This window comes from Oryctolagus cuniculus, chromosome 9, assembly GCF_051225735.1.
Source record: "Oryctolagus cuniculus isolate XC-2025 breed Fujian yellow rabbit chromosome 9, ASM5122573v1, whole genome shotgun sequence".
NCBI classification, from domain to species: Eukaryota; Metazoa; Chordata; class Mammalia; order Lagomorpha; family Leporidae; genus Oryctolagus; species Oryctolagus cuniculus.
Window position 1 is genome coordinate 83,287,968 of NC_142875.1, and position 23,881 is coordinate 83,311,848.

A 23,881-nucleotide genomic window follows, 5' to 3' on the forward strand; every position below is an offset into this window, starting at 1 on the left:
GTTGTATAACTGGGTTTCCTTGATTGTGTGTGTTTGTTGTGCTAGTTGGAACCTGTAGAAATGGAAATAATTAGAAAAGACTTAGAAAATTAAAGGCCACAGGAAATACTTGCTTCTTTAGCCCTGTATTTACATATGTTGAAAATCCTGCAATAAACTATAGGTTGAGTATCCCCTATCCAGAAAACCTGAGAACCAGAAGTATTTCAGGTTTGGGATTTTTTTTTTTTTTTTTTTTTCAGATTGTGGGATGTTTGCATATAAATTGAGATATCTTGAGGATGGGACCCAAAGTCTAGAGATGAAATTTATGTTTCATATACTTCCCATACACATAACCTGAGGGTAATTTTATACAGTATTTTTAGTGTGCATACAGTTTGTGATGGGTCACATTAGGCTACATAACAGCTGTGGAATTTTTCACTTGTGGTGTCATGTCAGCACCAAAATGTTTCAGAATTTGGGTAAGAGATACTCAACCTTTGTAAACATGCTGCATCTCCGTTTTCTACTTTAAGATTCCTAGTTCTTTCTACCTTGCAGAGTTGCTTGTGGGAAAATATATGACTCAAAGATCAAGGAAAATAGGTGTGTGTGTATGTGTGTGTGTACATATGTAAAAACTCCAAATTCAGTAGGAAAGTATAAAAGACTAATCATCAGAGTGGTGCTAATTGTAATTAAAGCAGGCATAATAACTGGGGTATGTGGACTAAAATATAAAAAACTGAATCAATCTTCACATGTTTAGCATTGGTCAGTCTGTCAGATTCTAAACATGAGAATATGGATAATTTAATAATTTAACCTTTGGAATTCTGGGATTGGCAAACATGCTTAAAGGGATTAGAAGCTTAAAAATCTAAGAAGAAAAACATTAGCAGGAGAGATTTAAGTTTAAGCCGAGAAAAATACCTTGGTGAGTTCCTGAAAGTTAGACATATTTAGGTTTAATTACAACCTTGATTTAAAATGGTCAGTGGGAAATGCCACCTTTCAGTTTTTTATGATTTTAGAGATTTTATTTTTGCCTAAGTCATCAGTAAGTATGATAGAGAGATTTTTTGTTTGTTTGTTTGTCAATGATTGCTTAAGAATTTCTCTGTTTTTGTTTTTACTCTCCTTCCTTAAGGCAAATGAAAAGAAAGTTGACCAGCCTCCAGAAGCTAAAAAACCCAAAATAAAGGTGGTGAATGTTGAGCTACCTATTGAAGCCAACTTGGTCTGGCAGTTAGGGAAAGATCTTCTTAACATGTATATTGAGACAGAGGTAAGCACTTAAATAAAAGTATTTAATTATGGAATATACTTCTTCTTGGCCCTGTTATCTAAATCTTCAATAGATAATGACTATAATTCTGATCCATATCCCAAGTTTTATATGGTTTTATGGATAGGATAATAAAGTGTACGCTATAGATTGACTTCTCAATTTTTAGCATTTTGTTCACCACTTTTTGTCTTTGAGAGGCCTATGCCATAGATTCTTTTACTTGTCATAAAATTGCCAAGTTCTTGTGAAGAAATTGGATGACAATATTTCCTAGTTCAGAACGCAACACAGTGGAATCTCCAAGTACAAAAGATATTTCTATTAAAATAACATGTTGTTTTGTAGTCTGGAACTCTAAAATAACACATGGACTAATTGAGATTCTGTTTCCCTAAAATATAAGGAGGAGGAAACACTACATTTAAAAATTGACCACTAACTTGCAGTCCATTCATTTATTTTTGTTTTAAAAACATAGCGGCAGAGTTGTGTAACCGTTACATACTAGCCATTGGTAGTCCCAGTGTGAGACAAACATGCATCTACAAACCAGAAAACAAATTTATAAGTAAGCATTGGAATGGCTTATTTTCACTTGGTATTAAATCTGAAACATAAACCTTATGTTTTATTAAAAAAAAACTTTAGTATGTGTCTTTGGAAAAAGAGCTTTTTAGAATTTGTAGGAAGGGTCTTAAGGGGTAAAAATGAAAACTGTTACCACATTTTTTTTGTACGGACATGAATTTTTTTTTCTTTAACACTAGACTCTAGTTAAAGCTTAATTTGAGTTGTTTGAAGATTGGAATAACTTTTACTGTTTCCTTACAGGGTAAAATGATCATGCAGGATAAATTGGAAAAAGAAAGAAATGATGCTAAAAATGCAGTAGAGGAGTATGTGTATGAGTTCAGGGACAAGCTGTGTGGACCATATGAAAAGTTTATATGTGAGCAGGTATGTTTCAGGGCTTTGTTTTTACTTTGGTAGTCTCATGTAAATGTTTAAGAATCAAAACTGACATTCAGGCCTCTAGTAGATTATGTAACTTGTACTTCAAAAATTGTTTAGACAAAGTCATAGAGCAAGCACAGTAGTAGTGAAGCATTTCGTTTGATTCTAGTTTACCCCAATAACTTTTAGATTGAGCATCCAGAAGAGAGACCCTGGTAGACATTTACTGTTATGCAGGGCTAAAAAAAAAAAAAAAGTATCAAGTCTTCAGAAACTTTCATTTATTGGGACCGTTGTTGAGATGCAGTGAGTTACGCCGCTGCTTGTGGCACCCAGCATCACATATCAGAACACCCATTGCTCTGCTCCTCATCCAGTCTTCTACTAATGTGCATGGGAAGGCAGCAGAGGATGACCTAGGTGCTTGGGTCCTGCCACCCATGTTGGAGACTAGGATGAGTTCCTGGCTCCTGGTTTTGGCTTGGCCCAGACCTGGCTGTTGCAGTTATTTGGGGAGTGAACCAATGGATGGAAGATCTGTCTCTCCCTTTCCCTGTTACTGTGCCTTTTGAATAAATATATCTTTAATATTTTTAAAAACTTTCATTTTATTTGAAAATCAGAGAGATAAAAAGAAATAGATGGAGGGAGATCTTCTATTTGCTGGTTCAGTACCCAAGTTCCTGCAACAGCCATGGCTGGGCCAGGCCAAAGCCAGGAAGCTGGAACTCAGTCTGGGTCTCCCACATGGGTAACAGGCACCCAGTTAATTTGAGCTGTCATTTTTGTCTTCCAAGGGTACCAGTTAGGAAGCTGGATTGCAAGCAGGTAACTTAACTTGAGCCATGTACTCTGATGATACAGGTTATGGATGACCCAAGTAGCAGCATAACCACTGCACTAAATCTGTAGACTTTGTGTTTTAGTGAGATTGCTTTCTGGACAGCTTTTTGTCATTGTTTTATCCCATAATAAGACTTATTTAGCCTGTCATTACAGAGGTAATTAAGGACCGTCACTCCACTTAACCTTTTCCTTGACTCCCAGTCAGTATGCTTGAAAGTAAATCCCAGAAACCTAACTGAAAGGTGGGACTTGGGAACAGATGGGCTAGGTGGGAATCTTGGCTGGTTTTGAGATTAATTCTTAAGTTGAAAGTCAGTTACACTTCAGTTGCGTGTCTGCTTTAGTCCTAAGATTCTTTGGCTGCCTTGTAATGGTCAGTTGGTAGTCCTGCCCTGACATTGCCTAGTTTTCTTGTGGTTGGGATTCTGAAGTTAGGGATGACTCAACCCAGCTAGATCTTGAAAGGTAAGAGTAAGAAGATCAGAACTTACATGAATTAGTTAGGAGTGAGTTTTTTTCATGTGTTCTGTGATGGGATTACCAACTTGTATACCTTCCTTCCTTCCCTTTCAGTATTTATTAGTTACAAGAGTGAATAGAAGGTTCCTAATCAAGATCTAGAGAGTAGGGAAAAATTATTCTCCCATAACAAAAACATTTCAATATGTATATTAACTATACTTGGACTTCTAAGATACAATACTGTGTATCAGTAGAAGCAGCTTACTAAAAACTCTCAAAGGTCCTTATGTAGTAAGAGAAGCCAGTCAGTCTCTCATGTTAAATATTAAATGGAGCTAATAGTAGCAGAGAGACATTTCTCACTGAAGAGAATCCAACCAGAATACCTTCCTAGATTAGATCAGCTACCTGGTGTTTGATTTAGAGATTCTCTTTTTGTTTTATTGTAAAATGTTCTGAAATAAGATTGTCATTAATGTTTTCATATTTTGTATAAAGGATCATCAAAATTTTTTGAGACTCCTCACAGAGACTGAAGACTGGCTGTATGAAGAAGGAGAGGACCAAGCTAAACAAGCATATGTTGACAAGTTGGAAGAGTTAATGGTAGGCCCTTCTTCCCTCCTAAAAGGTAGTATTTAAAACTATAGGTTTTTAAGTGATTACTATATTTGTTAACTTATTATATTTTAGAAAATTGGCACTCCAGTTAAAGTCCGATTTCAAGAAGCTAAAGAGAGGCCAAAAATGTTTGAAGAACTGGGACAGAGATTGCAGCACTATGCCAAGATAGCAGCTGACTTCCGCAATAAGGTGAGCCAGGCTTTGTGTATGTGCTAAGGAAGTTACCCTAGATTTTAATAAGCTAATGTTGAAGCTGATTTTGGTCGTGAATAAATATTATTAAGTGAGAAATTTGGGTTGCTAAGCGTTTCATTTGAAATTCTGGGAAAGTTGGATCAAATTAGATATTTCTGTAAATACTTAATTCTGTAGAGTGACTGTGGTTCTGTTTAGGATGAGAAATACAACCATATTGATGAGTCTGAAATGAAAAAGGTGGAGAAGTCTGTAAATGAAGTGATGGAGTGGATGAATAATGTTATGAATGCTCAGGCTAAAAAGAGTCTTGATCAAGATCCTGTTGTACGTGCTCAGGAAATTAAAGCAAAAATCAAGGTGAGTGTTAACTGGGTCATGTTTCTGCTGGGTTTTCTTCCAGACTCAAGTTGGTAATCTTCTGAAATTTAAATATAGCCCTTTTTCCTGTAAGTCTTTTACCTCATCCTTATGAGGACTGGTTTTCTTGGTGGTCATTGTTACTGTCACAAAATATGCAAGACCTTGGAAGTTTCTGTTACATTTCCATTCATTCAGTTGAACAAACATATTTGCTGAGCCCCTGTTGTGTGCCAGCACTTGTTCTATGAGGTATGATATTCATTGTAGAGAGTATACTTCCTGTGACCCCGTGGAACTCATTTTTAGTGAGTTTCTGAGACCAGCAATATGCAAGTGTATGCCAAGCCCTTTAGGTCAGCTGTAATGAGAAAATGAAATTCTTTGATATGTGACAGGAGTTGATGTAACATATTAGGTCAGGTGTGTGGGGCAGTAGTTGAAAATTAACTGGATGGATCTGAGTTAATCTGATGACTAGTTTTGTTTTCTTAGGAATTGAACAATGCTTGTGAACCCGTCGTAACACAACCCAAACCAAAAATTGAATCACCTAAATTGGAAAGAACTCCTAATGGCCCAAATCTTGATAAAAAGGAAGAAGATTTAGAAGGCAAAAATAATTTTGGTGCTGAACCTCCACATCAGAATGGGGAATGTTACCCTAACGAGAAGAGTTCAGTTAATATGGACTTGGACTAGATAACATTAAGTTGGCTTATTCCTTCAATTAATAAGATATTTTTGCCATAGTATGTGACTCTACATAACATACTGAGACTATTTATATTTTCTTTTTTAAGGATGTTTAGAAACTTTGTGTATTATATGGAAAAAGAAAAAAGCTTCAAGTCTGTAGTCTTTATGATCCTAAAAGGGAAAATTGCCTTGGTGACTTTCAGATTCCTGTGGAATTGTGAATTCATACTAAGCTTCTGTGCAGTATTACCATTTGCATCACTGAGGATGAAACTGACTTCTGTCTTTCGGAGAATAGAACCAAATTGTACTGCTTGTTCAAGGGGGTTGTGGCTAAAATCTTTTAAGCATTTGTTCTTGCCAAGGTAGTTTTCTTGTATTTTGCTCTCCATTGTAGCATGTGTGTGGATGTGGATGTTTATAAACAAGACTAAGTCTGATTTCATAAGGGCTTTCTAAAGTTAACTCAGTCCAATAGACTATGACTTTTTGCTTTGACATTGTTAAAAATTCATTGAGTAAAACAAAAGCTAGTGAAATATGTTAGCAGCATGCATAACAAAAAACTTTAAAATTGTATCTCTCACTATCCATTACATTGTCATGTGAAGATGTAAAAAGGAAGAAATGTTGATTCTGTTGTAACTGCTGGTGGAAATTTGATGAGCTTTAAAATAAAGTTCATCTTAAGGTGTCATTTCTAAACAGTTGGTTTTGTTGCTGATTTAAAAGTGGAAGGGGGAGCTCAGTTATTGTAGCAGAAATGATACTGCTGTGAAAAATCCAGTTTTCCTTTCTTGCTGCTGCTTGCATGTGCTCATTTCTAAGTGGAAATGACTTTTGAAAGGAAAGTAGTATATGCTTATGACATTGAAAAAATTTTTTGTAATAGAAAATGAATAAACATAATTTCACCACCCAGGGAAAAAACCGCTGTTAGCATCAAATATCTTTCCAGGTCTTTTCTCCTGAACACATAACCCCATGGATGGATGTGTCTAAGTGTAGATGGATATGTTTAGACTTTTCAAGGCAGGAGCTGTGAGCCATGAACTCAATCCAGGCTTCCCACATGAGTCATAGAAACCCAGTTGAGCTATAACTGTTGCCTCCCAGGTTCTGCATTGCCAGCAGCCAGAGCCAGAGGTGGAATCCAGGTAATGGGGTAAGAGGAACAGATGTCTTAACTGCCAGGGCTAACTGCCTGCACCTACCCCCTGGGCTGTTTTTAGTAAATACAGCTTTTCAATAAATACAGTCAGATGATAGAACATCACAGCTGTGGTGAGTTCCATTGGAAAAACAAATGGAGAAAGGTAGCTGCTGCCTCTGGTTGGATTACCTTGTTTCTCATGCTTTTGCTATTCAAAATATTGCTGCACTGAGTCTTTTGGCTTTTTTTTTTCTTTTTTCTCAGTACCAGTAAGTCTTGATATATTCATTGTATTTTCCCAGAGAAAGGAGAAGGGATGGGGGAGAGTCAGCATTATGTGTAACAAAGCGATTAGAAAATGGGAAAGGAAATACCCAGTTCAGCATAAATCAACCTTCAAATAAACACACCCCAGTGATGAGGGGAAGGGGTTAGGAAAGAACAGACAGCAGCTTCCCCCCCTTCTCCCACCCCTCCATAAATTCAAGACTTCACACAGAGCTTTGGTTTTAGCAGTACATAATCTTGTGGCCACTTTGACATAAGTTTCTTGCACCTGCATAAAAGTTCCTAAATGACTTGGATGTCCATCCACAGCCCCCTATATGGCCTCCAAACCCTGCTTTCTACAACGAAGGTACCCAGTAGCTTTTCTTTGAGGTGCAAATTGAGTTTTGATCCATCCAAATATGTTAGTCTTAAGTCTTAAGGCCATGAATCACATCAAAAAATGGTCTTGACAAAGAAAGTTGGGAATGGAGGTTTCCCATTTTCTTCAGGACTTCATGAACCATTTAAATGTGTGGAGACACTCCAAGAATTAAATGTTTACATTTGGTGTGTAGGTTTCCTTTTGTGAATGGGGGATTGGAGAAGAGGATAGGGTAGGAGTCAAATTTTAAGGATAGAAGATTCAAAATAGGATAGGGGAAGGGGAACACGAAAGTTGGTTTCAGATCCCCACTTCAAGAAGAGGGATCCCCAAACTCGGATCCTTTTGCCTCGTGCATCACCTGTCAGAGATGCTTTGGCTTTTTTTCCCTCAATACAAAAAAGTTTGTAAACCATAAAATCTCAAAAGAACATGGAGAAAGACCAACACATTATATTTACACAACTAGGCCACCTAGCAATCACCGACAGAGAGTCTCAGTGAAGTCCTACAAAGCCAAGACAAATAGAATAAATAAAGGGGGCCAGCATTTGGGGGAGACAGGAACCCAGAACCAGACGCACACCACCCTCTGTTACACTTGTCTCATTTCAATCCAGTGAGGTAGGTTTGCAGTGACCTTAGCATGTAAATGAAACCCCATTTTTCTCCTTCAGTTAACACGTTAGAGAAATCACTACAGTCACAGGGCTGGATACTGGCTCCGGACACCACCGAGGTCCTCACTTATGGGTCTCCCTGGAAGCCAAGAATTTGGGAAGGTTTTTTTTTTTTTTTTTTTTTGACAGAGTAGACAGAAACAGAGAGAAAGGTCTTCCTTTTTCCGTTGGTTCACCCCCCAAATGGCCGCTGCGGCCAGTGCACCGTGCCTATCCAAGGTGCTTCTGGTCTCCCATGCAGGTGCAGGGCCCAAGCACTTGGGCCATCCTCCACTGCACTCCCGGCCACAGCAGAGAGCTGGACTGCAAGAGGAGCAACCGGGACAGAATCCGGTGCCCCGACCAGGACTAGAACCCGGGGTGCCAGCGCTGCAGGTGGAGGATTAGCCTATTGAACTGTGGTGCCGGCCCAGGATTTTTAGTCTTAATGTTTCTGTCCCTGGACAGCACAGGATGGGTACAGGGTTTTTTGTTTTTTGTTGTTTTTTTTTTAAGATTTATTTCATTTGAAAGAGTTAGAGCGGTAGAAACAGAGAGGTCTTCCATCCACTAGTTCACTCCCCAGATGAGCCGATCCAAAGCCAGGAGCTTCTTCCAGGTCTCCCACGTGGGTGCCGGGGCCCAAGGACTTGGGCCATCTTCTGTTTTCCCAGGCCACAGCAGAGGGCTGGATCAGAAGAGGAGCAGCAGGGACTAGAATTGGCGCCCATATGGGATGCTGGCGCTTCAGGCCGGGGTGTTAACCCGCTGCACCACAGCGTCAGCCCCTGGGCATATTGGTCTTCAAACTCATCTTTAGCAGCCCACATTTTTTCAGACAGGTATATACACACACACACCCTGTTGTGTGTAGTAGGCCTAACCTAATCTGGTGAAGGATGGCTCTGTTACGTGAAGTGAAAGATCCATGTCCTAGGATCAGGCAACGCCAACCATGGCTTCCTCCCTGGGTTCAGCCTCTCTAACTTTCCTGCACCACCTTTTCCTGTTCAGACATTTTCAGTCTCAGGAGGAGGAGATCAAGTCATGGGGCAATCCCATTAACACCTTGTCTCCCATGAAACATGTTAAAGGTGGAGGGGGTTTCAAGAGGACAATAATGCAAAAAAGCCAATTCCAGCTGGCAAAATGAGGTAGTTCAATAGGTGGTACACTCCAAATAGTTGCTCTCCATGGTGACAAAAACAACAAAAAGCCTGCCTGCTATGCCAACCTGGAGCTGCTGCAGACATCCCTGAGATCGCGCATGTACCGGAGAACACAGTGCAGGAATTAAAATATACAGAAATACAAAACCAGAATATTCATATTAAGAAAAACAAGTTCAAATGCACAAGATACATTGTTCACACACAGGGCAGTTGGCATCCTGGAGAAAGTGAGACCCAAAGTGCAATTATCCAAGGGAGCAAATAAATAAATCACATTGCCCAGAATGGGGTAGGAGTGAGCTTAGTAGCAGCAGGTCTAAGACTGTTGCCCTAGCCACCCTTTTTGCCGGTCATCACACCCATTGCTTGGGACAGTTCCCAGTACCCTGTCCCAGGATCAAATTAGGAGGAAACAAGATGTGGAATGGAAAACCGTGCCTTACTCCTGAGACATCCTCTGCCACAGAATGTAGTGGTTTGTGGGTAGGGTCCAGTGATCTGGTCCCACAACCAATATTCTCACCCTGGTGAGGGAAGTATTCTATATACTTCCTTGAAAGGAAAACAACATCCCCATCCAGGCATCCCCCCTCCAAGAAACCCTTCATTTAAGGCATCCAAACTTCATACATTTCATAAGTACAACTTTAGAAACATGGTGATTCTTCCCACAATACCCACTTTCCCACCCCCCTCCTCCCTCTCCTATCCCCATTCTTATTTTTTACTAAGATCTATCTATTTTCAATGAACTTTATACACATATGATTAACTGTATGTTAAGAGTTCAACAATGGGCCGGCGCCATGGCTCAATAGGCTAATCCTCCGCCTTGCAGCGCCGGCACACCGGGTTCTAGTCCCGGTCGGGGTGCCAGATTCTGTCCCGGTTGCCCCTCTTCCAGGCCAGCTCTCTGCTATGGTCCGGGAGTGCAATGGAGGATGGCCCAAGTGCTTGGGCCATGCACCCGCATGGGAGACCAGGAGAAACACCTGGCTCCTGCCTTCGGATCAGCGCAATGCGCCGGCTGCTGCGCGCTGGCCGCGGCGGCCATTGGAGGATGAACCAACGGCAAAGGAAGCCCTTTCTCTCTGTCTCTCTCTCTCACTGTCCACTCTGCCTTTCAAAAAAAAAAAAAAAGAAAAAAAAGAAAAAAAGAAAAAAGAAATATGTTGAAAAAAAAAAGAGTTCAACAAATAGTATGAAAAAAAAACTTCCTCAACAGTTGAGACAAGGCCAGTTCAAGTCGTTGCTTCTCAAAGTGTCAATTTCACTTCTGTAGATTACCTTTTAGGTGCCCTATTAGCTATCACAGGTCAGGGAAAACATATGGAATTTGTCCTTTTGGGACTGGCTTATTTCACTAAGTATGATATTTTCCAGTCTCATCCATTTTGTTGCAAACAAACGGATTTCATTTTTTTTTTACTTCTGTGTAGTATTCCATAATGCACATATCCCATAACTTTTTTATATAGTCTTCAATTGACAGGCATTTGGGTTGGTTCCACATCTTAGCTATTGTGAATTGAGCTACAATAAACATGGGGGTACAGAAAACTCTTTCATATACTGATTTCATTTCCCTTGGGTAAATTCCCAGGAGTGGGATGGCTGGGTCATATGATAGGTCTATATTCAGATTTCTGAGGTATCTCCATACTGTCTTACATAGTAATGTAAACTGGTAAAGCCACCAACAGTAGATTAGGGTACTTTTTCCCCCACATCCTCACCAGCATTTGTTGTTTGTTGCTTTCTGTATGAAAGCCATTCTAACTGGATGAGGTGAAACTTCATTGTGGTTTTGGTACGCATTTCCATTTCCCTGAAGGCTAGTAATTGATTTGCATTTCCCTGATGGCTAGCATTTTTTCATGTGTCTGTTGGCCATTTGTATTTCCTCTTTTGAAAAATGTCTGTTTAAGTCCTTTGCCCATTTCTTCACTGGGTTGTTTTGTTGTTGTTGAGTTTCTTGATCTCTTTATATATTCTGATTATTAATCTTTTATCAATTGCATAGTTTGCAGATAAATTCTCCCACTCTTCACTTTGCTGAATGTTTCTTTTGCAGTACAGAAGCTTCTCAATTTGATGTAATCCCATTTGTCAATTTTGAGTTTGATCGCCTGTGCCTCTGGGGTCTTTTCCAAACTCTTTGCCTATGCTAATGTCTTGCAGGGTTTCCCCAATGTTCTCTAATATTGGATGGCATCAAGTTGTAGATTTAGGTCTTTAATCCATTTTAAGCAGATTTTTTGTGTAAGGTGTGAGGTAGGGGTCTTGCTTCATTCTGCATGTGGAAATCTAGTTTTCCTAGCAGCATTTGAAGAGCCTGTCCTTGCTCCAGGGATTGGTTTTAGTTCCTTGGTCAAAAGTAAGTTGGTTGTAGGTGCTTAGATTGATTTCTGGCATTTTTATTCTGTTCCATTGGTCCATCTGTGTTTTTTTTTTTTTAAGATTTATTTTATTTATTCAAAAGACAGAGTTAGAGAGAGAGGCAGAGACAGAGAGAGAGGTCCTCTATCGCTGGTTCACTCCCCAGATGGCCAAAATGGCCGGAGCTGCGCTGATCTGAAACCAGGAGCCAAGAGCCTCCTCCAGGTCTTCCATGCAGGAGTTGGGCCATCTTCTACTGCTATCCCAGGCCATAGCAGGAAGCTGGATGGGAAGTGGAGCAGCTGGGACTCAAACCAGCACCCATATGGGATGCCAGCGCTTCAGGCCAGGGCTTTAACCTGCTGCATCTCACAGCACCAGCCTCTGTTTTCTTTTTTGTTTTTTAAAGATTTATTTTTTTACACAAGAGATAAGGAGACACACACACACACACACACACAGAGAGAGAGGTCTTCCACCCACTGGTTTACTCCCCAGATGGCCACAATGGCTGGAGCTGCGCCAATCCAAAGCCAGGAGCCAGGAGCTTCTTCCAGATCTCCCACATGGGTGTAAGGGCCAAGAACTTGGGCCATCTTCTACTGATTTCCCAAGCCATCTCAGAGAGCTGGAGTGGAAGAGGAGCAGCCGGGACTCGAACCGGCGCCCATATGGGGTGCCGCACTGCAGGTGGCAGCTTTACCTGCTACACCACAGCGCTGGCCCCTATCCATCTGTTTTTGTACCAGTCCCAGGCTGTTTTGATTATAACTGCCCTGCAATATGTCTTGAAATCTAGTATTGTGATTCCTCCGGCTTGGTTTTTGTTGTATAAGATTGCTTTAGCTATTCGGGGTCTTCCATGTTTCCATATGAATTTCAGCATCATTTTTTTTCTATATCTGAGAAGAATGTCCTTGGTACTTTGGTTGGCATTGCATTGAATCTATAAATTGCTTTCAGTAGTATGGACATTTTGATGATATTGATTCTTCCAATCCATGAACATGGAAGATTCTTCCATTTTTTGGTACCGTCTTCTATATCTTTCTTTAATGTTTTGTGATTCTCATCATAGAGATCTTTGACATCGTTGGTTAACTTTATTCCCAAGTATTTGGGTTTTTTAGTAGCCATTGTGTATGGGATTGATCTTAGAAGTTCTTTCTCAGCCATGGCATTGTCTGTGTGTACAAAGGCTGTTGATTTTTGTGCATTGATTTTATATCCTCAGGCAACTTTCTAAAGCTGGGGATTTTGTGCACCTGGCCTCATAGAGGTTACAGGTGATATCCCCACAAACCCCTTATTTGCATTTGGATACAGCATGGTTGGAATTCCTTTGCCTCACTCCTTCCTCTCAGCATGAGAGAAAAAGGGGTGATTGTCGCTCCCCGTCTTCGTGGAGGAACGACACAGGACCCTGCGCTGTTCTTTTGTCTGCTCGGCCCTCCCCGGGTTTGCTGCTGGTTCTTCCCGGGTTGGCTACTGTCCCTTCCACCTCCGTGGAAGGGCGGTTCCCCCTGGCCACTTTCCCCACTTCTGCAGGGGAGCGGCACACCGCCGGCCGGCTCTCTCGGGGGCTGCACAGGTGTTCCCCTTAGATGTTCCTCTTAGATGTTCCTGGTGCATGCCGTCTCTCTCCTCCTTTATAGTCCTCCTCTGCCAATCCCAACTCGGCTGCCCACACGCCGAGTACGCTGCTCTCCTCCAATCAGGAGCAAGTCCTACAGTTTATTGGCTGAACTGGAGGCAGCTGTGTAGAAGCTGTTTTCTTCTCTCCCAGCGCCATATTGTGGGAGAGCAGATGCATAGAATAAGTCTTAATTCCAGTAACAGTATAGTCCGAGTTGCTCTCCACAGGTGATACCGTGTACCCCAGTTTGGGATACGTGGCAGTACCAGCTCCCCTCAGCTCATCCTCTACCCCACTTCATCCACTGTGTGGTTGATGCCTGTTCCTTGAAACTTCCAGGTAGCAGAACAGTCCCCACCCACTGAGGCTCAATTCTGGGCCTCAGGGAGCAGGGCAGGGCAGTGGACCTCTTCTTCATCCTCCCTGGGCCTTCGGGGGCACGAGGCCACCATATGGCTGATGCTCTGGCAGAAGTGGCACTTCTTGGGCTGGGGTGGCAGCTTGCACTCCTTGGCATGATGGTCTGGACCGCCACTGTAGCGCCTGTCTCCCTTTCTTTTGTTGTTATTATTTTTTTATTTGACAGATAGAGTTGAGAGAGACAGAGAGAGAGAGAGAGAAAGGTCTTCCTTCCATTGATTCACCCCCCCAAATGGCCACTACAGCCGGCGCTGTGCCGATCCAAAGCCAGGAGCCAGGTGCTTCCTCCTGGTCTCCCATGTAGGTGCAGGGCCCAAGCACTTGGGCCATCCTCCACTGCCTTCCTGGGCCACAGCAGAGAGCTGGACTGGAAGAGGAGCAACCGGGACTAGAACCCGGCACCCATATGGGATGCTGGCGCCACAGGCAGAGGATTAACCAAGTGAGCCACGGCGCCGGCCCCAAGCACCTTTCTCCTTTAGATCTGGGCTTCCCCGTATTCTTCCCTTGTTCTTTCCACCTCTCGCTGCCAATACAGAACTCCCCACCAGGCCAGGGGCACGGGTGAATTCCTGGTCCTTGGAGGACTTCTTGAAGGTGAACTCCACTGCTTAGTTCTCTTTCAGGCTCCAGAAGCCCTCCACATGCAGCTTACTCTAATGCACAAAGCCATCCACCAGGAGGTTGAATACAACCCCGGGGCAGGTGGTCATGGACAGAAAGCCAAGGCCCATGTACCTGCCCTGTGCAGCAGCTGCCACTCGTCTGCTGTCGGGGCCATGTACCTGCCTTGCTGCAGCCACCTGCAAACTGCTAGTTGGACACAAGACATGGAGCCCAGGATCATTGGCAGGGCCAGTGGCCCCGGGCCCCTAGTCGGACAGCTGCTGGCCCCAGAGAAGCCTGCCCTGAGTCTTAACCTGTCTGGTTATTTCTGAGGACATGTTTCTAATGTTGAGGAGTGGGTTGAGGAGAAGACGTGAGCACTTAGCACAGAGGACCGAGCTGCCCACTAGGGTGTAACAGTTCACTGCTTCCAGGAGAACCACTTCCCCTCTTCGACTGGAGCCGATCTGTATAGAGTAGCTACTCTTTAGTTAGGAAGTCCCAGGTTCTTCACAAAGGGTAACTCATCCGCAAAGCAACCCGCAAGCTTTAGGAATTTACCAGATCACACCAAAGCATCAGTGTTGAAGAAGGACACCCCCCAAACACTCAAATCACTCAGAAGGTAAAGTCCACGCTCATGCCAATCCTAAACCAGGTCACTTGTCTTTGGTATGTCTGGCGTAGAGCTCGCCTTTTAAAAATTTGTGTATTTTTCCTGAATTGCAGTCAAGATTCTCATTTGCAGTGTTTGAATATTTATGCAGGAGGATCTGGCTAAGGATCTTAACCACTTGTCAATTAGCCATTGTTTCCCTGCTGCATAATTTCTTTGAACTCTGTCTTACTGTTTAGAAGGTTTAAAGGTTTATGTGCTCTGCAGTTTTGCTTACATTTGCTATTTTTGAATGCAGTTCAGTATACGTTTACACTTCGAGAAGTGAAGACAGGTTAGTGAGCCGTCTGCAATGGGGAAGCTCATTAAAACAAGACAAAGCAATAGAAATATGAATGGCGAAATATTTTCCCCTTCTACTCCAAAATAGAACCTGATGATAAGGGAGGAAGTGTCTTTTTTTAATTGTAAAATTTCTTTATTATTTGTTTAATTTAAAAAATTAGTATCACTACAGAGCAAGCAGTATTTCAAAAAAAATACCTGATTATAGTTTGAAGACTTTAGAACTCTGAGTTTGGATATGGGAAAAACATGTTAATCACTTTTTTTTTTTTTTTTTTTGACAGACAGAGTTAGAGAGTGAGAGAGAAACAGAGAGAAAGGTCTTCCTTCCATAGGTTCACCCCGTGCCGATCCAAAACCAGGAGCCAGGTACTCCTCCTGGTCTCCCATGTGGGTGCAGGGCCCAAGCACTTGGGCCATCCTCCACTGCCTTCCCGGGCCACAGCAGAGAGCTGGACTGGAAGAGGAGCAACCGGGACAGAATGCGGCATCCCGACCAGGACTAGAACCGGGGGTGCCGGCGCTGCAGGCGGATGATTACCCAAGTGAGCCGCAGCGCTGGCCAATCACTTTATAATACATATTAATAGGCACTGGGATTGTGGCATTGGGGGTCCTGGTTATACTGCTTCAGATCCAGCTTCCTGTTAATATGCCTGGTAAGGCAGTAGAAGATAGCCCAAGTGCTTGGGCCCCTGCACCCACCCACATGGGAAGACAGCATAGAGTTTCTGGCTCCTGACTTTGTCCTGACCCAGATCTTGGTATTTTGGCTAGTTGAGGGGTGAGCCAGCAGATGGAAAAATTCAACCCCCCTCTCCCCACCCTCAACCTCCATCTTTTGCCTTTCAAATAAATAAATCTTAAACGAAACCATACTATAGCTCAAACAATTGGGATACATATCTAGCACTCACGGAATCCCCAGGACGTGCACCAGTTTGAGTAAATGCTGTGTTTAACAAAGAGGAGGTTTACATTTAATTTTCACTTAAGTTGTCACTTTTGTGACAGTATTTTTAAAAATTTCTAGTAATGGGGCAGGCACTTTGGCCTAGCAGGTAAAGCTGCTGCCTGCAGTGCCGGCATCTCATATGGGCCCAGTTCAAGTCCCTGCTGCTCCACTTCTGATCCAGCTCTCTGCTGTGGCCTGGGAAAGGAGTAGAAGATGGCCCAAGTGCTTGGGCCCCTATGCCCACGTGGGAGACCCGGAAGAAGCTCCTGGTTCCTGGCTTCGAATTGGCGCAGCTCTGGCCATTGCAGCCAACTGGGGAGTGAACCAGCGGATGGAAGATTTTTCTATCTGCTTCTTCCTCTGCCTCTCTCTAACTCTCCTTTCAAATACATAAATAAATCTTTTTAAAAAATGATTAGTGATTCTAGTACTATTACTAAACAGAGATGAACTTTGAGCCAAGTTCCTCATGAATGTTGGTTACATCTGAGCAACAATTAATTTAACTGGGTAAAATCCCTAATGTTTACTTGATTTTTATTATTGATACTTAGTAAAAAAAAAACAAAACAAAACAAAAAAAAACAGGTGTTTAGCTTAGTGGTTAAAATGCACACATCCCACATAAGAGTAACTGGGTTTGATAGGGAGTTTTTGTTTTTTGCTTTATTTACTTATTTAAAGGCAGAGTTGGAGAGAAAGAGAGCTTCCACCTGCTGGTTCACTCCCTACACAGCCGCTATAGCTGGGACTCCAGTCCTGCTTGCAGGGACCCTAGCACTCAGGCCGTCTTCCACTGCTTTCCTAGGTACCTTAGCAGGGAGCTGGATCAGAAGTGGAGCCACCAGGACTCAAACCTGCGCCCATATAGGATGCTGCCACAATGCTAGCCTGCTGCTAGATTTAGAACTGGCTACAGCTCTGACTCCGACATGATGCTACTGCAGACCCTGAGAGGTCGCAGGTAATGGTTTACGTAAGTGGGTTCCTGCCACCCATGGGGGAGGTCTGGATTGAGTTCCCAGCTTCATCTCTAGCTCAGCTCCAGCAGCTACAGGATTTCGGAGAGTGAACAGGTGCATAGGAGCGCTCTGTCTCTGGACAAGAACTCGGAGCGAGAGATTGATATTTCAAAGTATTGCTTAGTTTTGGGGTCAGTTAAGCTCTGCCAGTCTGCAGGATGAGGAGAAATGCTTCCCTTTGCCAGCCTGGGGGACTTCCTAAAGGACAGCCGGTCAGAACTCTTTTTGAGTAGGTGTTAGTATGTGGTTTGTGAATACCATAGGCACGTGTGACATATTTGAAAGCTCCAGGACAATTAGTTTTTCCGGTTACTAGCATCGGCATTGTCTCTGAACTGTACAGCACAGGCCTCTTACAAGTTCTTACTTTGCCTAAGGGCAGGCTGCAGAGCGGAAAGAGCAGCTTGCAGGGTAGGAAAAGATTAATTTTTTGTGGGTTGCTCGGGGGCAAGTGTTTGCGGATTGCAGCGCTATTGACGTCCTGATTGGATAATTCACTGTAGTTGATGTGGGATGTTTACCAGCATCCCTGCACTTGCCCTCAGACGCTGGGTAGCATGCCAGTTGTGACGACCAGAGATGTCCTTCAGAACTGCTCTAAGACTTGTGCTTCAATAACACACAAGGAAGTAAACTGGTCCCGATGTGATGCCTACCAGTGATCCGGCAGTAATCCTCTTAGGAGGGCATTCTCTCTCCTGTCTTACATACAGGAGGGACAATCAGGTGAGACAACCAGTCTAAGCAGAGCGCTCCATGGCCCATGGTCTCTCTCTGGTAGGAGAGTGGTAAAAGTTGGATGCATCCAGCCCAGATGAAAGTGGACACACACTGACAAAATGCACTTTTGTCCTGGGGCCACTCAAAAATCTGCTCTCTGAAATTACCCACCAAATTCCGCCACGTGGAGATCTGCTGCTTTGTTACCAGGCTGTATCCAGTTTTCCAAACACAAGATTATATGAAACACCAAAGCTTTTCTTTAGCAAATAGAGATTCTTAGTATGGGGGATTTTTTTTTTAATTTTCTTTATTTGTGAGTGAGAAAGAGAAATCCCATCTGCTGGTTGGCTGCCTGCAGTGAGTGGGCCTGGACCAGGACCACAGCCTGCAGTCAGAAGCAGCACACAACTCCTATTTGCTAACAGGAACCCAGTTACTTGAGCCGTCATCACTGTCCTCCCAGGGTCAGCATTAGGAAGCTATCTTCAGCAGCTGAAACTGGCACTGGGACCCGGACACTCGGGTGTCCAGGCTTCTTAATTGCTAAGCTAAACCCCCACTCCCAGGCCAGTGTTAGTTAAGCCCAGCTGAAACCAATATTTTCCTTAAACAAAGAAAGCAGAATGAGAACAAAATATCACTGCATATTAATGCGTCAAAGTGATTATTGTTTCTTGAGGCTTTTATTTATTAGACATAAGTGTATGTCTAGGCTTACTGGGTATTGTGTTTAAAAATGTTTGAGAGACACTAGCTTTGACAATTACAAGTGTTCATTTAAAAAACAATAACCCAAAAAGCTTCCTTTGCATTGAGTATTGGACTAGAAACTGATTTTTTTTTTTTGACAGGCAGAGTGGACAGTGAGAGAGAGAGAGACAGAGAGAAAGGTCTTCCTTTGCCGTTGGTTCACCCTCCAATGGCCGCCACGGCCGGCGCACTGCGGCCGGCGCGCTGTGGCCGGCGCACCGCACTGATCCGATGGCAGGAGCCAGGTACTCATCCTGGTCTTCCATGGGGTGCAGGGCCCAAGCACTTGGGCCATCCTCCACTGCACTCCCGGGCCACAGCAGAGAGCTGGCCTGGAAGAGGAGCAACCGGGACAGAATCTGGCGCCCCGACCGGGACTAGAACCCGGTGTGCCGGCGCCGCAAGGCAGAGGATTAGCCTAGTGAGCCGCGGCGCCGGCCCTAGAAACTGATTCTTAAGCCAAGCTGCAAACTTGAATTTCTCAGGGGCCAATTTTTAAAAACATGGACACCCACCCCCAGAGAGTCCAATTTCATGGTCTGGCACGAGACCTGAGCATCAGCATTTTGCCAGCTTCCCAGGAGAGGAGCCACAGGGCTGTTGATTAGATGTGGAATGTCCTGCGTGATGCCATTGATAGTCCCAGCTCTGAGAATCGGAGATCTCCTTTTCTGCGCGTTGATGGTCTATTCCATGACAGGCTAATCCATTTACACTTTGTACTTAACCTCTGCACACTGGCTACAGGATCAAGTCTCCCAGTTACCCAGCTGCCTCCTACCGCACCCGGTGCTCCACCCTGGAGGAATTTCGCAATTGATGCAAACAGTGACTGTACCTTTCCATCGGCCTGCGCCCTTTGCTGTGTTGGCTTCTGCATCCACCCCCGGAAGGCTGGGGTCCCAGGAGGGATGAGTGCTCTGCAGCCAGTGGGTGGGGCAGTGGGTCTCACTGTGGTGCATTGTGGGGCTGCTGCTTTGAGGGGACTTCCCGCTTCACCACCACCCCCTACCCTGCCCTCATCCTTCGCATCACATCCCAGAGACTTCCTGTCTTTGATTATTAACAAAATAGCAAAAAGTACAGCACACCAAGACTCAAGCCCTCACACACCCAGTCCTGGCCCAGCAGAGTAGGGGGGTGGGTACTTGAGAGTATACAGTGCTTCTGTGTTTGCCCCTCCTTTTAAGATTTATTTATTTATTTGAAAGAGTTACGGGAGGGGGGATATCGATCTTCATCCACTGATCCACTCCCCAACAGCCAGGGCTGGGCCGAGCCGTAGCCAGGAGCTAGGAGCTCCTTCCAGGTCTCCTGCATGGATGCAGGGACTCAAACACTTGGGCCATTCTCTGCTGTTTCCCAAGCACATTAGCAGGGAGCTGATTTGGAAGTGGAGCAACTGGGACTCGAACCAGCACCCATATGGTATGCTGGCATCACAAGCAGTGGGCTTACAAACTGCAGTGTCACTTTCATGCCTTCGTGTCCCCCTGCTGATGCCCTCTAGAGAGTCAGTTTCTACTGAGTGGAGAAGGTTTACGACGACAGTGGCTACAGAGGCGCTCACCTGTCCACCTCTCCACCTCTCCTCTCCACTTTGGCATGCGATTGTCCCCACCATGGCTGCATGCACCAACACACTGACTTTTAAGTTCCCCCTTTCCCGGTTCCCATGGAGGCTTTTTAAACAGACATGGCAGACTTTTCTTTCAGCCCGGTGAGTGAGTGCCAGCTGCCATGGGTATGTTAATAAAAACCCGAGATGATTTATTAGTGCTGGGGGTGGGGGGTGGGGCTGGAATGCATCTTTGCTGTCTGCTTCTGGGCTTGGGAACATTTTGAAAGCGGGGCGGGGAGGTGCCCTTAGTGTCTCTGGAGAATCACTGACTTCAGAGTGCAGAAGGAGACAGAAATATTTTCTTTCTTTTCTTTTCTTCTTCTTTTTTTTTTAAGATGTTATTTATTTGAGATGCCGGGGCAGAAAGAGAAGTCTTCCATCTGCTGGTTCACTCCCAAGATGGTTGCAACAGCCAGAGCTGCGCTGATCTGAAGCCAGGAGCCAGGAGCTTCCTCTGGGTCTCCCACACGGGTGCAGGAGCTAAAGGACTTGGGCCATCTTCTACTGCTTTCCCAGGCCACAGAAGAGAACGGGATCGGAAGTGGAGCAGCCGGAACTTGAATCGGTGCCCATATGGGATGCCAGCACTGCAGGCGGTGGCTTTACCTGCTCCACCACAGCGCTGGCCCCAGCAATATTTTCAATATTTTCCTATCCCATGTGGGAACTGCTGTCAGGATTTGTGAGTTGTCTGGTTTACCAAGGTTAATATAAATAACAGACACACACACACACACGCACACACACACGCACCGAGTCTTTAAAGAACAGTGATGCTCATTTGGGATTACACAGAGAGCATCACAAGAGGAATCACCCGCGACTGGGAACCACAGCATCGGTGGGAGGCAACTTTGTGGTTCTGGCAGCCTTTCAGGCTTGTTCTTGATAGCAGGCACCTGTGCATGAGGTCACAGCTCCTGGCTTTATAATTATGATTATGATTGGCATTATTATTATTTGGTTGGGGCTTGATACAAGCAATTCCATTCTGACAACATTCACACTAATATGAAAAAATCTCTTTGAAGGTGTCTTAATAATATCCCTTTCCTGCCAAACAACAACAAACACTAACCCAGTTTTGACACTGCCACCTTCCTATTTAGAAAACCTGAATGAATAGCACACAGACCTGTGACTAAGTCACCGAGCCGCCCAGGCCCGCATCCTCACCAGGAAGCTTCACACACGGGGACCTTCTCCCTCCCAGGAAGCCCCTCGTTGACACTGTGCTATTATCAGCTCCCAACCACCTCCCTCCCCAAAATGTCCTTTGCAATACAATCCAAGATTATATACTGCCACCATCAGCTTAACATCTTTTAAATTATGTAAGTTTTGCTTAGAATTTTGAACATTTTACAGCTACCATACATAAGCACTATCGCTAAAGGATAGCTTGATTGGAGGAATTTGCAGGTAGCTCTTTAATACTTGTCGCTCCCCCTCTTCGTGGAGGAACGACACAGGACCCTGCGCTGTTCTTTCGTCTGCTCGGCCCTCCCCGGGTTTGCTGCTGGTTCTTCCCGGGTTGGCTACTATCCCTTCCACCTCCGTGGAAGGGCAGTTCCCCCTGGCCGCATTCCCCACTTCTGCAGGGGAGCGGCACACCGCCGGCCAGCTCTCTCGGGGGCTGCACGGGTTCCCTTAGATGTTCCCCATAGATGTTCCTGGTGCATGCCATCTCTCTCCTCCTTTATAGTCCTCCTCCACCAATCCCAACTCGGCTGCCCACACGCCGAGTACGCTGCTCTCCAATCAGGAGCAAGTCCTACAGTTTATTAGTTGAACTGGAGGCAGCTGTGCGGAAGCTGTTTACTTCTCTCCCAGCACCATATTGTGGGAGAGCAGATGCATAGAATAAGTCTTAATTCGAGTAACTTAGTCTAGTCCGGATTGCTCCCCACAAATACTTTTAATTTTTAAAGATATATTTATTTATTTGAAAGTCAGAGTTACACAGAAAGGCAGAGGCAGAGAGAGAGAGAGAGGTCTTCCATCTGCTGGTTTACTCCCCAAATGTGTACAACAGCCTAGGGTAGGCCAGGCTAAAGCCAGGAGCCAGGAACTCCATTTAGGTCTTCCCTATGGGTGGCAGGTGCAAATATATGGACCATCATCCACTGCCTCCCAGGCACTATAGCAGGAAGCTGGATTGAAAGTACAAACAACAGAAACTTGAACCAGGTACATGGATGCAGGTATCCCAAGCAGTGGCTTAACCCCATGCCTATCCCCACTAAACTGTCCTTAATCCAGCACTTCCCAAACTCATTTCTCCAGGGAACCCCACCCCAGCCCCACCTGGATGCAGACAGTAGAGGATAAGGGTTGGACATGTCCCCGCCCCTCTGTTGATGTACACAGGGACGGGGGAGGAGGCAGGATGCTCGCTGTGCAGGTCAGAGGAAGTGGGGAGGTGCAGAAAGCGGGGCCAGGCCAGGACGATGTCCCATGGTTCACAGCGTGGCCCATTTTCTTCAATCTCTGCCCGACATTAAACGGCACCTGGAGATATCTAACTGGAATTCTGCTGGGCATGATTTATAGAGATGGGTTTTGTTTTGAACACCGCTGACTTCAAATAATGGCATTACTCCCTCAAGGGATTAGTTAGTGGAGGGCACACAGGCCTCAGTGAAACTGCATTAGTGGCAGATCTTTCTGTTAGAATAGTCCCAGGCAGGCTGACTGTGACCAGGGATGCAACTCCCAATCTGTGGTCCTGAAAAAGATTAAAAAAGACCATGTGCATCACTGAAGAGAGAGAAACACACTGTTAAAAAGGGTTATAGGTGGGGCCAGCACTGTGGTGCAGTGGGTTAAGCAGCCATCTGCAGTGTCAGCATCTCATATGGGCCTGCAGTGTGGTTACCCCAACAGGGCGCTGGTTTGAGACCTGGCTGCTCCACTTCCCATCCAGCTCCCTGCTAAGGTGCCTGGAAAAGCAGCAGAGAATGGCCCAAGTACCTGGGCCTCTGCACTCATGTGGGAGACCCAAAGCAAGCTTCTGGCTCCTGGCTCCAGCCTGGCCCAGCCTTGGTTACTGTGGCCATTTGGGGATAGATGGAAGATCTCTGTCTCTCTGTCTCTCTCTCTTTCTGTAACTCTGACTTAGAAATAAATGCATTTTTTAATTAAAGGGTTATAAAAGGCAGTGTGGGAAGGAAGACAGGAGGGAGAGACGGAGGGAAGGGAGGAGCCCAGGAAGACTTGAAGCTGGCCTGTGTGTAGCACAAGCTGCAGAAACCTGGGGAGTGTTGCGGCAGTGTGGCAAGAACTGGTCGCAGAGAGAAAGAGAAAGCAACACGGGGACAGGAGCTGGAAGGAAAATGCTGGTGGGATTTAATGTCCCCTGGGACAGTTTTGCCCATGGGCCTATGAGCCAGTGACTCTCTTTTTGCCCTATTTAGCTTGGGCTTCCTCTGGGTAACCATGAGTCCTGGCAAAGCAGGCCGAGGGCTGGGCTCCAGGCTGGCTGGGTCCAAAAAAGGCCTGGGACACAATCAGGCCACTTAGCCAGGAAGCAAGGCAGCATCTCCCCCACACTGGCAAGAGGGGAGCTCCTGCAAGCCGCCCAGTGAACACCCAGCATCCTTTGCAAAGGGTGGTGTGTCAAGAGCGGATGAGGTCATAGGGGCCTTGGAGCATGGGATTAGAAGAATCTGAGCAGTCAAAGGGCTGTTGGAAGCAGGCTCAGCCCTGATGCTGGTGAGGCCAAGTGTAAATGGGGGCTCAGGATTTAAGCTAAAT

The 23,881-nt window shown here is 44.8% G+C and overlaps 1 protein-coding gene across 3 annotated transcripts in view; it reads left to right on the top strand.

The window, feature by feature from the left end:
* HSPH1 (heat shock protein family H (Hsp110) member 1) overlaps positions 1-6,121 on the top strand; it is a 30,145-nt gene extending 24,024 nt beyond the window's left edge. For all 3 annotated transcript variants that reach the window (XM_002720572.4, XM_008273527.5, XM_008273526.4), the window contains 6 exons: positions 1,136-1,273; positions 2,108-2,233; positions 4,037-4,144; positions 4,232-4,351; positions 4,556-4,717; positions 5,213-6,121. In XM_002720572.4, the coding sequence (XP_002720618.3) occupies positions 1,136-1,273; positions 2,108-2,233; positions 4,037-4,144; positions 4,232-4,351; positions 4,556-4,717; positions 5,213-5,419 (861 nt within the window). In that variant the 3' untranslated portion in view covers positions 5,420-6,121. The remainder of the gene's footprint in view (positions 1-1,135; positions 1,274-2,107; positions 2,234-4,036; positions 4,145-4,231; positions 4,352-4,555; positions 4,718-5,212) is intronic.
* The last annotated feature ends 17,760 nt before the right edge of the window (positions 6,122-23,881 follow it).